General features: G+C 35.0%; 1 protein-coding gene and 1 non-coding gene across 2 annotated transcripts; both read right to left on the reverse strand.

The window, feature by feature from the left end:
* Nucleotides 1-503: 503 nt before the first annotated feature.
* LOC127837578 (uncharacterized) lies at nucleotides 504-13,331 on the reverse strand. Its single transcript, XM_052364823.1, has 6 exons — nucleotides 13,248-13,331; nucleotides 12,347-12,653; nucleotides 11,097-11,220; nucleotides 8,262-8,401; nucleotides 4,580-4,730; nucleotides 504-3,432 (listed from the first exon to the last, which is right to left on the reverse strand). The coding sequence occupies exons 1-6, from the start codon at nucleotides 13,322-13,324 to the stop codon at nucleotides 3,236-3,238; spliced, it is 996 nt and encodes a 331-aa protein (XP_052220783.1). The 5' UTR covers nucleotides 13,325-13,331; the 3' UTR covers nucleotides 504-3,235.
* On the reverse strand, nucleotides 6,623-6,704 carry Trnas-aga (transfer RNA serine (anticodon AGA)). Its single transcript has one exon. It is a non-coding gene; the product is annotated as a tRNA-Ser (tRNA).
* Nucleotides 13,332-15,795: the final 2,464 nt, after the last annotated feature.

Consider the following 15,795-nt stretch of genomic DNA (forward strand, 5'->3'; position numbering starts at 1 on the left):
CTACTGCACAGTTTTTTTGTTTGTTTTTTTTACCTTTGACCTTGAAGGATGACCTTGAACTTCCACCTCAAAATGTGCAGCTTCATGAGATACACATGCATGCCAAATATCAAGTTGCTATCTTCAATATTGCAAAAGTTATTGCCAACGTTAAAGTGTTTTTTTTCCGGACGGACGGACAGACTGACATACTGACTGACGGACAGTGCAACTGCTATATGCCACCCTACCGGGGGCATAAAAATAGAACATAACTGAGGGAAATGTCATGTTCAAAAACCTAAGGAATGGAAAATTAATTTAAATTATGAAATATTTATTCAAACATATTGAAAGATGTTCACACTTATTATTATACTAACTTTAATCTACTTTAAACTTAAAGTTGACGTTAAAAATGTTTAAGTTTTAAATTTAAAAAAATGTCTTTTAAACAATATCAAAATAATTTGTACACGTCTTTATAAATATGCTGTACAAAAAACATGAAACAAACTAGCAAACTTGTTCATTGCTTTATTTTGTTACAAATATCATATTGAAAAACACTTTAAACAGTTGGTGTTTGGCAACAGGACATAATCATGATCACAGTAACAACATTAACAAGGAATACACATATAAATGTGAATTAAAACAATAATGTATGATATTGCAAAACAAGCACAAGTAAATGAGTAAGAATATATACACTATAACACAGTAAAAATCACTAACAGAAATACTTTGATATACCATATATTCAGCAATATATATTGAAATACATTAATATCTGTACAAAGCTTTTTGATTAAATTAGCAATGTAACTTCTTGGCAGCTGTAGTAAATAAATGTGTGATTGTTTCGTTAGTATACTACTCAAAGATATATATGCACGTTAAACATAAGTTAACACCTTAGATCACAACCAACATACAACAGTCTTATCAGAGACAACAATTTCCCCAGTAATGGATTTTCGCTTTGGAAGGACTTCACTTTTGCAAAAAAATCCATAAAAGCGGGAAGTGTCCTGCCTGACTAGACTGTGCTAACTGCACAGGCTAATCTTGGACAATACGTTACACACATGCACTAAGCCCAATAATACTCGAAATAAAGTGCACATGCTTTAGTCTGAATAATTCCAACAAACTTCTTTCATCATTTAAACAATTTTAAATAAGAATTTTTTGAAGAACCAAATTAAATAAATTTATTAGCCATATAAATATGGCCACAACGAAAAATTACATACCAACATACTCTATGCACAAGTAAATAAACGCACAAAAATTGGAAACTATATAATTATATTAACAATACATTAAAATGATTACAAATCATTTATTATGAAATATTTATTTTATTCTTTTGGGGGCTTTATAGGAAGGACTATTACAGTGATTTTACATTGTTAACAGTAAGAAAAAAAGTTTAAGACATGAATAATGTTTCACTATAATTTCTAATACTTAATTCTGGGCGTTATACAATGCAGATAAGATTGTCCATGATTTTGGACTCCAAATATTAGTAAAATGACATAAATACATCCTTATTCAAGCAAAATTCTCCAGTTAGCCTCTCACATATAAACAACATAATTTGCTGATTTCAGTAGAAAATCATTTTTTTATCCATGCAATATAACACATTTTTTATACTGGTGGAAACTTTAATATTTTCGCAACATGTGTGATTAAAAAGCGATAACCTTTCAGAATTTAATGTTTATATTCTCCAATCAAAAACAGTCATTTACAACAACAAACTATTAAAAAAGTTATTAAGAAACTGTAACATATACAAATATATTTCATAAATATGTAATGGAATCAAGTGCACAAAACATAATTTAATGAATAGAATGAAATTAATTAAAAATATATAGAGGATATTTGTTGGATTCGGTGGATTATCGATTTTAATTCACGAGTGATCATAGAAAATAATATTTTCACGAGTGGCGCAGCCACGAGTGAAAATATATATTTTCTATGATCACGAGTGAATAAAAATCGATATTCCACCGAATCCAACAAATTTTCATTTTATTTTATGCTTTTTCACAGTTTATATATAGCCAACAATCTTCCCTAAGATTGCTATGTAGGAATTAAATGGGATGTAAACTATACATAGTAAAAATAATACATAAACATGGATACAGGCATATGCAACTAAGTAAATACCAGTAGAAGCATTTAATATCGTTATTATATTTAGCAGAAAAACTAAATAAGAATTCAATTTCAATCCTTCTCGAATACCTATTGTATTGTGTGTTTTGATTAAAAAAAACATAAAAGGAAAATTATGCGCACCCGATTAACTAATCCTACACAATTATCATTTGAACGCTTTCAAGTTTTCAATTAAAACTAAAGTAAGTAAACCCTTTTGGGACCTTGACAATTAACAAAAAATATATAACTTGAAACATTTGATGAAGCAAAAAAAAGAAGAAAGTAAGTTGTTTTAGAGACACACAAAAGGAACTTTTCCCTATGTGTATTTAATTCCTACATAGCAATCTTAGGGAAGATTGTTGGCTATAGTTGATGATGGACAAACACTGACCAAATAAGTTCAGTACATAGTGAGTTACCTCAGCTCAGAAAAGCGTAAATTACACACTGACGATGGCATGCTGATATAAACTGCTAATATCCTGAAATACCTTTTCATGTCAAGCAAAATTGGCATTTTAATGACAATAAATAAATGGCACCTTGTTTTATATAAAAAAAAGACTACCTTCACATAAAAATAAACATGCATAAATACCACTTGAGCAATCTGATGCAAAAATGATTGTCAAAAGTCTCTACTATTTGCATGATTGCAAAGTACAAAGTATCTATAGTCAATTAATGCAAACAGCTGGGACCATTCATGACAATATCTCCATGTCAGGTTGCTTCATTGTACTGCTGTCTTTAACAACAGTATTATGCTGTACAGTGTATCATCTGATACCACTAAAGAAATCTAATTTAACTACGATTGTAAAGTTTCTACTAATATTGCAAAGTATACACAGTCAATTGTTGTAAATTGTTCATGAATCACAACATCTCCATGCTAGGCTGTTTCTTTTTTACTCAACTCTGTAGCAGCATTATGGTGCTGTACAAGCTGATACCACCTAAGCAATCTAATATAACTATGATTGTAAAGTTTCTACCATCGGTAGAATACTATAATTGCAAATTATCAACAGTCAATTGTTGCATGGTTTGGGACCTTTAATCACAACATCTCCATTCCAGCTTGCTTATTTCTACTGCGGTCTGTAGCGGCCCCATCATGCTGTATTATGTGCACCTTATCATCATCCACTTCCCCTGCAACTGTGCTGTACTGGGTGCTATGGTACTGAACCTTCGAGGGACTCTCCGTTGACAATGACCCAGGTCTGAAGCGTCTATACATGTACACTGCCACTCCTGTAATGTATATTACTATATAATGCTAAATCAAGATGAAATGTCAAACTCTAGTTTCATTGGCATTGTAATGATGAAGGACATTTAATTGTACATCAAAGGTGTTGTGTAGACAATGTACAAAATATTCATTGCAAAACTATTAATAAATCGCACAAAGGCAGCCTTATAACAAGGGACAAAATTGTCACAAAACCAGGTTTTCATTTTAAAAAAAAGTCTGATAAACAGAGACAACTCAAACTGAACTTTTGAACTGAACAAACAAAATTACCACCCTTTGTTTCAAAACAAATATATTTTTAGTCATGGCGACCTTGACCTTGGAGATATTGACGTGATTCTTTCGTACGACACACCGTCTAATGATGGTGAACAAATGTGTCAAATGATTTTAAAATCTCACAATGAACGACAAAGTTATGGCCCGGACAAGCTTGTTCTGCCCGCAAGCCAACATTCGCCAATCTAATAACCAGTTTTTTCCTTCGGAAAACCTGGTTAAAAAAGAATTTACAAATATTGATGTCACTGCAAAGATATAACATCATTTAAGAGAAAAACAAATCTTGCATTATCAGTATTTATGGAACAAAAAAATTAAATCTTTGCAGATTGCTCTTAATTTATTGCTTCCTGCCAAAACTTCAAAACCTTGCTTATTGACCAATAGACAGAAGTTGAATCACCTTTTCTTATATGTATGCTTACCAGTATATTTGTATGACATTATGATCATTAGCACCTTATAAAGTTCAAGTGTTATTTGAATATTAATTAATTGTCAACTTTTGATAAAATAACACTTAACCCTTTACCACTTAGATACGTATTTTTACACGTGTTGTCCTTAGAAAATTATATTTAATTTAAGACCATTCTTACTAAATTTAAGTTTTAAAGGCTTCATCTCCAACCCTTACATACTGATGAGCAGCAAGCAGCATACAACCTGAACAGACTGTGAGATACTCGCATGCTGTTCTGGTTTTATGCTGTTTGCACACTTGCTTCTAAATGGGAAAGGGTTAAAAAACTGGAAAAAGGTACACAGAGTTTGTTTTTCATTTTAAACAAATACAAAATTTACAAAAATTGCAATGGAAGAGATTTTAAGGCTGTTGAAGTTGATGTTATTGCCACCTACCCATGAGCAGAACCCCAAGTGTGACTCCTATTACAATTAACAGGGTTTTCTGTAGGGAGCTCTGTGTGCGCTTCACCATAGCCGGCCCCAGTGAGGGGCCTGGATTGTTACACAACGGCCCTTGACAGCAGCAGGTCTCCTCCTCTGTGTCCTGTGCAAGAGAAACACAAATAGTTGTTAGATTCTACTTGAGACGTGCTCTGGGCAAATATGGCTGAACCCTTTCCCACTTAGATACGTATTTTTACATTAATGTAGTCCCTTAAAAAGTGAAATTTAATTTAAGACCTTTCTTACTAGATTCAAGTTTTAAAAGTTTCATTTTCAACCTTTAGATACAGATGAGTAGCAAACAGCATAAAACCTGAACAGACTGCGAGTTACTCGCAACCTGTTCAGGTTTTATGCTGTTTGGACATTATTACTTTGCTTCTGAGTGGGAAAGGCTTAATGCATGTGCGTAAAGTGTCGTCATAGACTAGCCTGGGCAGTTGCTAATCTGGGACTGCACTTTCTGCCTAAACACAATTTTTATGAAGAAGAGACTTCCTTTAAATGAACAAATTCCATAAAAGCTGAAAGCGTCATACCTGACTAGCCAGTCCACAGGCTAATCTAGGACAATACTTTATGAACAAGCATTGAGCTCTGATATCCCAGAGTGCAGCTTATTATGTTTGTGAGAGTGACTGGTTTCCGCTGTTTCCTGTGTACGCAGATTTTAGCTCATCAGAAAATAGCCCAAATTCAAAAACAGTCAAAACAGGGAAAATCAGAGAGACCAGTTCAGGGCAGATTTGGTCTATTTATAGTTGGGTTTGGTAAATGAACGTAGTGCTTTGATATATTTGGATTGCATAATTTGATGGTATATCTGGTTATGTTGAAAAAGGAATTCTTATAAGGACATTAACAAAATGACATTATGAACAAGTTCCATCAATATCAAGTCATATATGTGGTTTCTAAAGTTGCTACACAGTTTTTCTATGGTTTGACATATTGATCTTGTTTTGACCCAATAGACCAAGATTTGTACTTATTTTTAAGACATATTTTATGCCCAGTCGTGATCAAGATTGAGCAATACAAGTGTTTTCTAGAATGGTAACAAGGTTTTTCTAATATCAGACCAGGTGACGTTGATTTTTAACACATGTGACCCAGATTCAAACTTGGCCTTATATTGTCAAGAGCAATTATAAGCTAAACATGGATGACACATAAAGTACCACACATGATGCTGTACACCAGACACAGACTGATGACAATAGCTCGTCTTAAGCAGTTTGTGCTAAGGTGAGCAAAAAATAAGAAAAAACAATTCATTAAGGTAGTGCACCCGTAATGGGCACCTTTCCAAATATAATCGAATGTATTATTTTCTTAATCATCATCATTTTACTGAACTACATGCACATTTTTAGGTAGGCTCTCCATGCTTTGTATAAAAACATACTAATTTTTTCAAAACCACTCCCACCCTGGGCTTTTGTCCAGTTTATTTGCACCCCTGGGGTATATGAAAGTTCCATAATTCATCCAGATATCCAAATATGGGCATGCAGTTGGTGTGTACAGATGCAGTAAAGGTGTTATAAGTTTAAACAAGATGAAATAAGTATTCTTTTACAGACATTTATTTGTTATAACTTGTTATCTATGGAAGAGCGCCATGAAATGTAAGTGGTTTCAGCCAAGTAGAAATTGGGTTGGTTAAAAACAAAGTGTCATAAAATTCAAAATAGTATCATTTAAGTAATATTTTGAACTTTGAAGTTTTTATAGATACACTATATACAGCAAAAATACCAAGAAATAGACAGATTTACCGTTTACTTTTATAAATAAAAATAAAAATGCAACATGCATGATTCGTATTTTCAGCAGTAAATCACCCAATTTAGCCATAACGTTGTCTTAATTTTAAAAATTGAAGACTTTGCATAAAAATTGCAACATATTTAACGATAAACATAGCTTATATGCTATATTAAATCAAATTACGTTAGAAAAGAAATAAAACGCGTCACAAAAAGTATGCGTTGTCGGCAGGATTCGAACCTGCACGGGAAGATCCCAAAAGATTTCTAATCTATCGCCTTAACCACTCAGCAACGACAACTTCACATTAGTAACTGCTAAAATTAGATATCCATAAGTAAACGGATAAAAAGGCTCTTCGATCTTTGAAGAAATCGCGGGAAATTATTACGGGTGTGCTACCTTAAGCATCACCACTTTCAGGTTTAAATTTAACACTTTAATCCATAAAACAAAAAGAAATTCTAACACACCAAGGCACCAACATGCCAGAAATCAATTATTTATTTATAATACCATAACCTATAAATAATAAATTCATCAATGTTATCAGATTTCATGAACAATAGCCACTCAAGTTATGAGGCCTGGCCAAGATTGAACCTACCACCTATAAATTTGTAGTCTTGTGCTTCACTAACTACATGTAAGCGAGCTCGCCTAAGGTGTTATAAAGCAAACTAGAAAACAAACATGTTGTGTCTTATCTAAAAACAACAACACTTTTGTTGATTTTTTTTTATTGGAGCCATGCCACAAATCCCACCCAAAAAAGTGGAAAAACTAAATAAAACAAGACTATTGTCCAGCAATAAAAGTCCCCTACCGGCTCCACCATTGTCAGAAATTCCACCATTGTCAGATTTTTTGTTGTTGTTGTTGCCATAGCAACCAGAATTTTTGACGTAGGAACAAAACAAAATGACATGCATAATATCCATATTGCCATCTATCCATGTTGGAAGTTTCATTAAAAAAAAGAAGAACTTTTAAAGTTATCGCAGGATCCATATTTATACTCCTACCAAGTTTCAATGAAATCCGTCAAAGCACTTCCAAGATATGGCTCTGGACACACAAAAAAAGCATTTTTTCAAGATACAAAGGGCCATAACTCTGTTATTATCCGATGGCGTACAATGCCATTTGGCTTGCATCATCCTCTTATCCATATATATACTCATACCAAGTTTCAATGAAATCCGCCAAAGCACTTCCAAGATATGGCTCCGGACCCAACAAAGCATTTTTTCAAGATACAAAGGGCCATAACTTCGTTATTAACAGATGGTCTACAATGCCATTTGGCGTGCATCATCCTCTTATCCATATATATACTCATACCAAGTTTCAATGAAATCCGCAAAAGCACTTCCAAGATATGGCTCCGGACACAAAAGTGACGGACGGACGGAAAGACGGACGGATGGATGGACGGACAACGCCAAAACAATATCCCTTCGCCTATGGCGGGGGATAAACAAGAGCAACACATAACGGGTGCCAATGCTCGGCTAGGGGTGCAGTTTTGAATAAATGAAAGCTTGTCAGATTTTTTTTTTCTTTTTTTTTAGAGGTCACAGCAACCTTGACCTTTGACTTAGTTACCCCAAAATGGATGTGGCATGTAGAACTCATCAAGGTGCATCTACATATGAAGTTTCAAAGTTGTAGGTGGAAGCACTTTGATTTTAGAGCCAATGTTAAGGTTTTAGCACGAGTAGGCGGATGGCTGACGACGAGCTGGCTATGACAATACCTCAGGTTTTCAACGAAAACAGCCGAGCTAAAAATGAAAGAAGCAATATTATTGCGAGTGGTGTTGTTGAATATAGTAGCAACAATAATAAAATCAAACCTCAGAGAAGTGGCATAGACTCAAAGCTCCATCTTTGTTGAGATGTGTACACACATTATTCACGTCACATCCAGTGTGAACAATATTGTTTGATGTAACAGTGCTGCAATACAACTCAGTACTCGCACAGTCTGTCACCTCTGTAAAGAAAAAAAAGAGGCAGCTGTACTTAAGATGCTTGAGTGGTGAGTTCACACAATATACCATTGCTGGTAGATATGTCAACACAACTTCAGAAACATTATATGCTCCAAATGCAATCCCAAGCTTCATGTAGGTTTTTGTGTAATCTACTTACATGTACACACAAAATTTAAGCATCATACCTCCATCAAAACTCAATTCATTGAGAGAAAGCAATTTGTCTTTTTTGTAGCAATGAACTTAATCTTTACCAGATACCAACCAAACACAATCCCATGCAAGGTCTCCATGCAAGCGTAACTATATCCTTAGTTTCATCAACATTGGTCACCACAATTCACAGTTATTGACTGGAAGCACTGTTTGTTGTTTTTCTATTTTTAGTAGCAGTGACTTAAACCTTTTTTTACCATAATTCTTTTTTTAAGTTACAATGACTTAAACCTTTTTTACTTTTTTTCTTTATAATGTAGAATTTTGATTACTTCAGATTTGGAATATATACAGGGTGGAAAGAGAATTTATGTCATTAACTAAATGTTTTAAAAGCCCATTAAACACTCAAAATCAAAAAATATTTTGTACAATAAAGTTACAAAAAATAAAGTTAACCCAAAACAAGCGATGTGTTTGTGAAACACTATGTCTCCATATATTTGACCTTTGACCTTGAAGGTTGACCTTGACCTTTCACCACTCAAAATGTGCAGCTCCATGAGATACACAAACATGCCAAATATCCAGTTGCTATCTTCAATATTGCAAAAGTGTACATTAAATGAGCAATTTTGACCCATATATTAGACCTTTGACCTTGAAGGATGACCTTGACCTTGAGTTTTCACCACTCAAAATGTGCAGCTCCATGAGATACACATGCATGCCAAATATGAAGTTGCTATTTTCAATATTGCAAAAGTTATGGCAAGTGTTAAAGTTGAAGCAAACAAACACACAAACCAACCAACCAACAGACAGGGCAAAAACAATATGTCCCCCACTATAGTGGTGGGGGACATAAAAAATCCATTTTCCTTAAAGCAACAGTCACAATTTCAACGCTAGATGTGGTCTGGTAACATAGATTTAACAAGATACAAAATGCTCTTTTTTGTTTGACAATCTTTTAAAATTAACATACTAGTATTTTTTTTTTAAACATGCATTGGCAAAATTATATGAGTTGAACGTTAAATACAAATTTCATCCAAAATTCCTCTGACAAAATATTTAAAAATGTCACAAAACTGGTCAAGATCAAACCCATAAGACTGGAACCAGATTTCAAGGCTGCCACTTTTTTGTCACCCAATTCTCATGATTTCATCATTTTCCAAAGTCATACAAATATTGCCAGTGTTACCATCAGGGATTTCAATAGATTTTAAAAACCAGGTGTCAATGACCCCTGGACTGAAATTTTGAGGAGTCAAATTGAAAAATGCTGGGGTCAATTTTGAAGCGCGTTAATTGTGTTTTTGTCTGTATTATTCAATTTTTTAGATAAAAATATGCTCTAAGAGTAACAAAATATCTTTACAAGTTATACTACTTTATAAAATAACAATACCATGATACATAACACAACATATTTTAATAAATTGGTCCATTAAAATATACTTCCTTATAACACATATAAGTCTTTTAACACATTTAAGTAATTTCAGATATGTACCGGTAGCACCTTTTCATCACATATTTATCGTCATTATATCATCATCATCCCTATGATAGCTTTTCTAACAAAACACAATCTAAATGCATGGAACATCTAGTATATCTATTTCTGTTTATCCAAATACTATACATGTCCGAAATATGTACGCTTAAGAATGCCTTACCTGTAGTTTAAATTTAATAATCCAAATTTTTCTTGTTTTTATCTGGTTTAACAAACCTTATCAAATGTTTGTTAAATCCAGTTAATGCTTTTTCCATTATTGAATCACCATTATTTGCAACTTGAATTGCCAGTTTTGAATTGAACGCGGGTTGAATGTTAATTTACAATACGTCCGCCATTTACAATGTCGAAGGTCATGACGTAGCAATTTAATTCTACTCGGATAATTTATATCTTATCGAGGAAATGTGTCTTCTCAATGTTTGTGTAGTATTATGACTTGTTAGTATAAAAAATGAACTGTGACTCCAGTTTATATAAGATGGGTGTTATTCGTAATCGGTGGATTAACAAACTGACAAAACTCGCTGGACTTACTAGTGTACTACGTAATTAATACTATTAGACCTTTGATCAATGTTGTTTTTTCTTTAATTAATTTTGCCGACTTTCTTTAACTGTGCCGTCTATAAAGTCTGAAAAAAAACCTGCAATTATCGGATGGTCAATCAATTATCAGGTAATCACTGCTGCTAAGTACCCAGTTAGTGCGCACGCACTATTTAGATGGTGACATGTGTATTGGAAGAGATGAGATAAGATAAACAACGCCCGGGGTATTCCCTCGATTATAGACTGAGTTTCAAATACTGAAACATTAATTTCAATTAGGAGCACAGCGAGATTTATTACCATGTAACTCGAGATGTTAACTGACTGACGCACGGGTCAAATTTTCGATGTGTCAAAATGACACACTGCAGAAAAAAGGGTTGCGTCAAAAACGAGTCATTTTTAATTTGCTCGCGTCAAAACGCAGGATTCTGCGTCTATTGAAATCCCTGTACCATATTCATGATGTGATCCTCCTGAGCCTGTGTAACACTTCTGTCTGGTGAGCACAGCGGGAGTGTTACAGTTGTCTGTTGAGTTGCAGCAGTACAGCAGTCCCTCATGTCCATCCACTCTGAACTGTGGGTGTAATTATTATGTTCAATTTTTCAACACTCCAAGTACAGACACACTGCTGAGAAAAATGTCCAGTTTGGGATATTCAAAGTTCAAAAAAGCTGCTGGGAAAATAGTATAGATTTTTTTGCGAATTAAAAGTTCAAAAATAGAGAACAATTCCGAAGCCACTTTTTGGCTGAATTACTATGTTGCCAGTAAGGGTACATCATTAATTATAAGTCTAGGTTTCGAGCAAATCTGGCAGTTTAAAGCTTTGATTGCCATCATGTGCACAGAAGCAGAACAATATGCCCATGCCCCCAGACCCCATGGAACCACTAATTTTTTAATTATGTTTATATCTTAATAGCATAAACAATTGGGCCATTAAGGGCCTACCTGAGTTCACAGACACCAATTATTGAACACTTCACCTGGTGATATGTTTCACAAGGTGACCTAGTTGTTGGAGGCAAGTGACCAAGATTCCAACTTGGTCTAGATATTGTGCAGATAAACATTTTGACCAAGTATCACCAAGATTGAGTCACATACATGTATGTGGCCTTTGGTGTGGTAACAAGGTTTTTCTAAGCTTTAACATGGTGACCTAAGTTTTGGACACCACACATTGTCGCTCATTGGGTGATTGTCAACCTGAAATGGCTTGAAGTCACCCGGAAGCCGATTCATGTCACTTAAAGCTGATTATAGTCACCCAGTCGGCTTGAAGTCACCACAGGGTGACATGAATCGGCTTGAAGTCACCCTAGGGTGACAAGAATCGGCTTCTAGTCTCCCCCGGTTGACTTCAAGCCATTTCGGGTCAACAATGACCCAATGCGCTAAACTCATTGGGTCATTGTCGACCTGAAAAGGCTTGAAGTCACCTGGGGGTGACTAGAAGCCGATTCATGTCACCCTGGGGTGACTTTAAGCCGATTCTAGTCACCCAGTCGGCTTGAAGTCACCCCAGGGCGACATGAATCGGCTTGAAGTCACTCTAGGGTGACAAGAATCGGCTTCTAGTCACCCCCGGGTGACTTCAAGCCATTTCAGGTCGACAATGACCCAATGAGTCACAATGACATAGTCCAGACATAGGGTGGTCACAATAGTTCACCTTGAGCACTATATAAAAATTTACCTTCACTCCACCTTCGCCTTGCAAGCCATGGCAATATCGATGTAAATCACAGGTAAAGTTCACATGGGGAACAATGTCAACACCGTCTTTCCACTTGTAAGTTTCATTGTATAGAAATACCATACACTGGTAGTCCCTTTCAGGCTCCAAATGACCTGGCTCATTTTCTGTGGAGTCAGAGGCATCATTCTCAGCTGCCCTGGACATCATGTTTGCTGGATGTAGGTCCCCAGTTGAGCAAGTCATGTTCATTTTGTTGTCCTCTCCATACCAGCAGAACTTGACACTGACAGCAGATGCCAGGATGCTAAAAACATAGAGTTTGTTTTGCCAAAGAGTACAAGCAGGTATGTGTATTAATCTAATACACGTACCTGGTACAAGTCATGGCACTGAACAAGCTTTTGAATGAATGGACATGAATTCTTATTAAATTTTGAAGGTTATTATCTTATTGCTGTAAATCCCAGATCAGTCTACAAGTCTGTAATTGACCCTTAAACATGCTGAATGAAATGTGATTCTTATATCTAGATTTAATTTGAAAGAAGTAGTTCATCATAGGTCAAACCTTCCATGGAAGATTGTGTTTTTATAATCATTTTGAATTCAAATTTCAGTAAGTTGATAAAACATGCGCTGTGAGAGGGGATTGAACCTAGGTTGCATGGTTGAGAAGCCAACCAACAACTGCAAAAGATGACATTCTTCATCTGAGAAATGATGGGTTTTTAAAAAATCTGGATGCAAATTTAGATTTTTTGTATTTTTGATACTTTAATTTTCGACAACATGATAACCAATGTATTGGTATTATTTTTTTAACATCACGTTTAAATACTTATGACTGTATAAAATAACAGTGAATGTATGCAATATCACGTTCAACACCATCTCAGACCTCACAATCACCAACACAGTGAGCTCAAGTTTTCGTCGAACAACCATTTTTAAACAGCTTATAGTTGTGATAAACATAACTGTCTTCGTCGTGTCTATATTGGATCCTAAATAAATTGCTACAATGGATACCAAATCTATATATTTGCAGCATTGTTTACGACAATGTTTTTTTTGTTTAATAAATTATTTGAAAAGAAAATCGCTGTTGATAAAGACCAAATTTGGATTAAAGGGTGTCAAAGTATCAATAAAACTGTTGATATGCACAATGGCTACCAGTAAAATCTGTCTTTTCAACCGAAGTACCGCTCATCAAAACAAAATTGTATCCATTCTAGACGATTTCAAGAATCTAGCCAGCTGTATTGATACTTACCAAATTTGGATCCATTCTAGACAAAAAAAATCAAGAGTCTAGCCAGCTCTTTTGATAGAGTCTAGCCATCTCTATTGATACCGAAATTGGATCCGTTCTAGACGATTTCAAGAGTCTAGTCAGCTCTCTTGATGCTTACCAAAATTGGATCAATTCTAGATGATTTCAATAGCTAACCAGCTATATTGATACTTACCGAAATTGTATCCATTCTAGACGATTTCAAGATTAAGCCAGCTCTATTGATACTTGCCAAAATGGAATCCATACGACAATTTCAAGAGTCTAGTTCTATTGATACTTACCGAAATTGGATCCATTCTAGACGATTTCAAGATTAAGCCAGCTCTATTGATACTTGCCAAAATGGAATCCATACGACAATTTCAAGAGTCTAGTTCTATTGATACTTACCGAAATTGGATCCATTCTAGACGATTTCAAGAGTCTAGCCAGCTCTATTGATACTTACTAAAATTGGCATCCATTCTAGACGTTTTCAAGAGTTAGCCAGCTCCATTGATACTTACCAAAATGGGATCCATTCAAGACGATTTCAAGAGTATAGCCAGCTCTATTGATACTTACCGAATTTGGGATCCATTCTAGATGATTTCAAGAGTCGAGCCAGCTCTATTTATACTTACCGAAATTGGATCCATTCTAGACGATTTCAAGAGTCTAGCCAGCTCTATTGATACTTACCAAAATTGGGATCCATTTTAGACGCTTTCAAGAGTTAGCCAGCTCCATTGATACTTACCAAAATGGGATCCATTCTAGACTATTTCAAGAGTATAGCCAGCTCTCTTGATACTTACCGAAACTGGATCCATTCTAGACGATTTCAAGAGTCTAGCCAGCTCTATTTATACTTACCAAAATCGGATCCATTCTAGACGATTTCAAGAGTAAAGCCAGCTTTATTGATACTTACCAAAATGGGATCCATTCTAGACAATTTCAAAAGTCTAGCCAGCTCTATTGATACTTACCAAAATTGGATCCATTCTAGACAATTTCAAGAGTCTAGCCAGCTCTATTGATACTTACCAAAAATTTGATCCATTCAAAACGATTTCAAGAGTCTAGCCAGCTCTATTGATACTTAATAAAATTGAATCCATTCTAGACGTTTTCAAGAGTTAGCCACTCCATTGATACTTCCCAAAATGGGATCCATTCTAGACGATTTCAAGAGTAAAGCCAGATCTTTCACCGAATTTGAATCCATTCTAGAAGATTTCAAGAGTCTAGCCAGCTCTCTTGATGCTTACCAAAATTTGATCCCGTCTAGACGATTTCAATAGTTAACCAGCTCTATTGATACTTACCGAATTTGGATCAATTCTATACGATTTCAAGAGTCTAGCCAGCTCTGTTGATGCTTACCAAAATTTGATCCAGTCTAGACGATTTCAATAGTTAACCTGCTCTATTGATAATAACCGAAATTGTACATTCAAGACGATTTCAAGAGTTAGCCAGCTCTATTTATACTTACCAAAATTAGATCCATTCTAGACGATTTCAAGAGTCTAGCCAGCTCTATTTATACTTACCAAAATTAGATCCACTCTATACGATTTCAAGAGTATAGCCAGCTCCATTGATACTTACCAAAATGGGATCCATTCTAGACGATTTCAATAGTATAGCCAGCTCTATTGATACTTACCGAATTTGGGATCTATTCTAGACGATTTCAAGAGTTGAGCCAGCTCTATTTATACTTACCGAAATTGGATCCATTCTAGACGATTTCAAGAATCTAGCCAGCTCTATTTATACTTACCAAAATTGGATCCATTCAGAATGGATCCAATTTTGGTAAGTATAAATAGAGCTGGCTAGACTCTTGAAATCGTCTAGAATGATTCTAGACGATTTCAAGAGTATAGCCAGCTGTATTGATACTTACCAAAATGGAATCCATTCTAGACAATTTCAAGAGTCTAGCCAGCTCTATTGATACTTACCAAAATTGGATCCATTCTAGAAAATTTCAAGAGTCTAGCCAGCTCTATTGATACTTACCAAAATTTGATCCATTCTAGAAGTTTTCAAGAGTCTAGCCAGCTTTATTGTGTACGTACTAAAATGGGATCCATTCTAGACGATTTCAAGAGTATAGCCAGCTCTATTGATACTTACCGAACTTGGATCCATT

This window comes from Dreissena polymorpha, chromosome 7 (genome assembly GCF_020536995.1).
Source record: "Dreissena polymorpha isolate Duluth1 chromosome 7, UMN_Dpol_1.0, whole genome shotgun sequence".
NCBI lineage: Eukaryota > Metazoa > Mollusca > Bivalvia > Myida > Dreissenidae > Dreissena > Dreissena polymorpha.

Bases quoted from the DNA above. Each gene is read 5' to 3' on its own strand.
- LOC127837578 (XM_052364823.1), bottom strand. From the start codon at position 13,324: ATGTTTATCACAACTATAAGCTGTTTAAAAATGGTTGTTCGACGAAAA. The intron at 11,221-12,346 runs GTAAATTTTTAT...TTACACCCACAG, and splicing joins AAGGCGAAGGTGGAGTGAAG to TTCAGAGTGGATGGACATGA. The intron at 3,433-4,579 runs GTAGGTGGCAAT...TATACATTACAG, and splicing joins ACTTGGGGTTCTGCTCATGG to GAGTGGCAGTGTACATGTAT.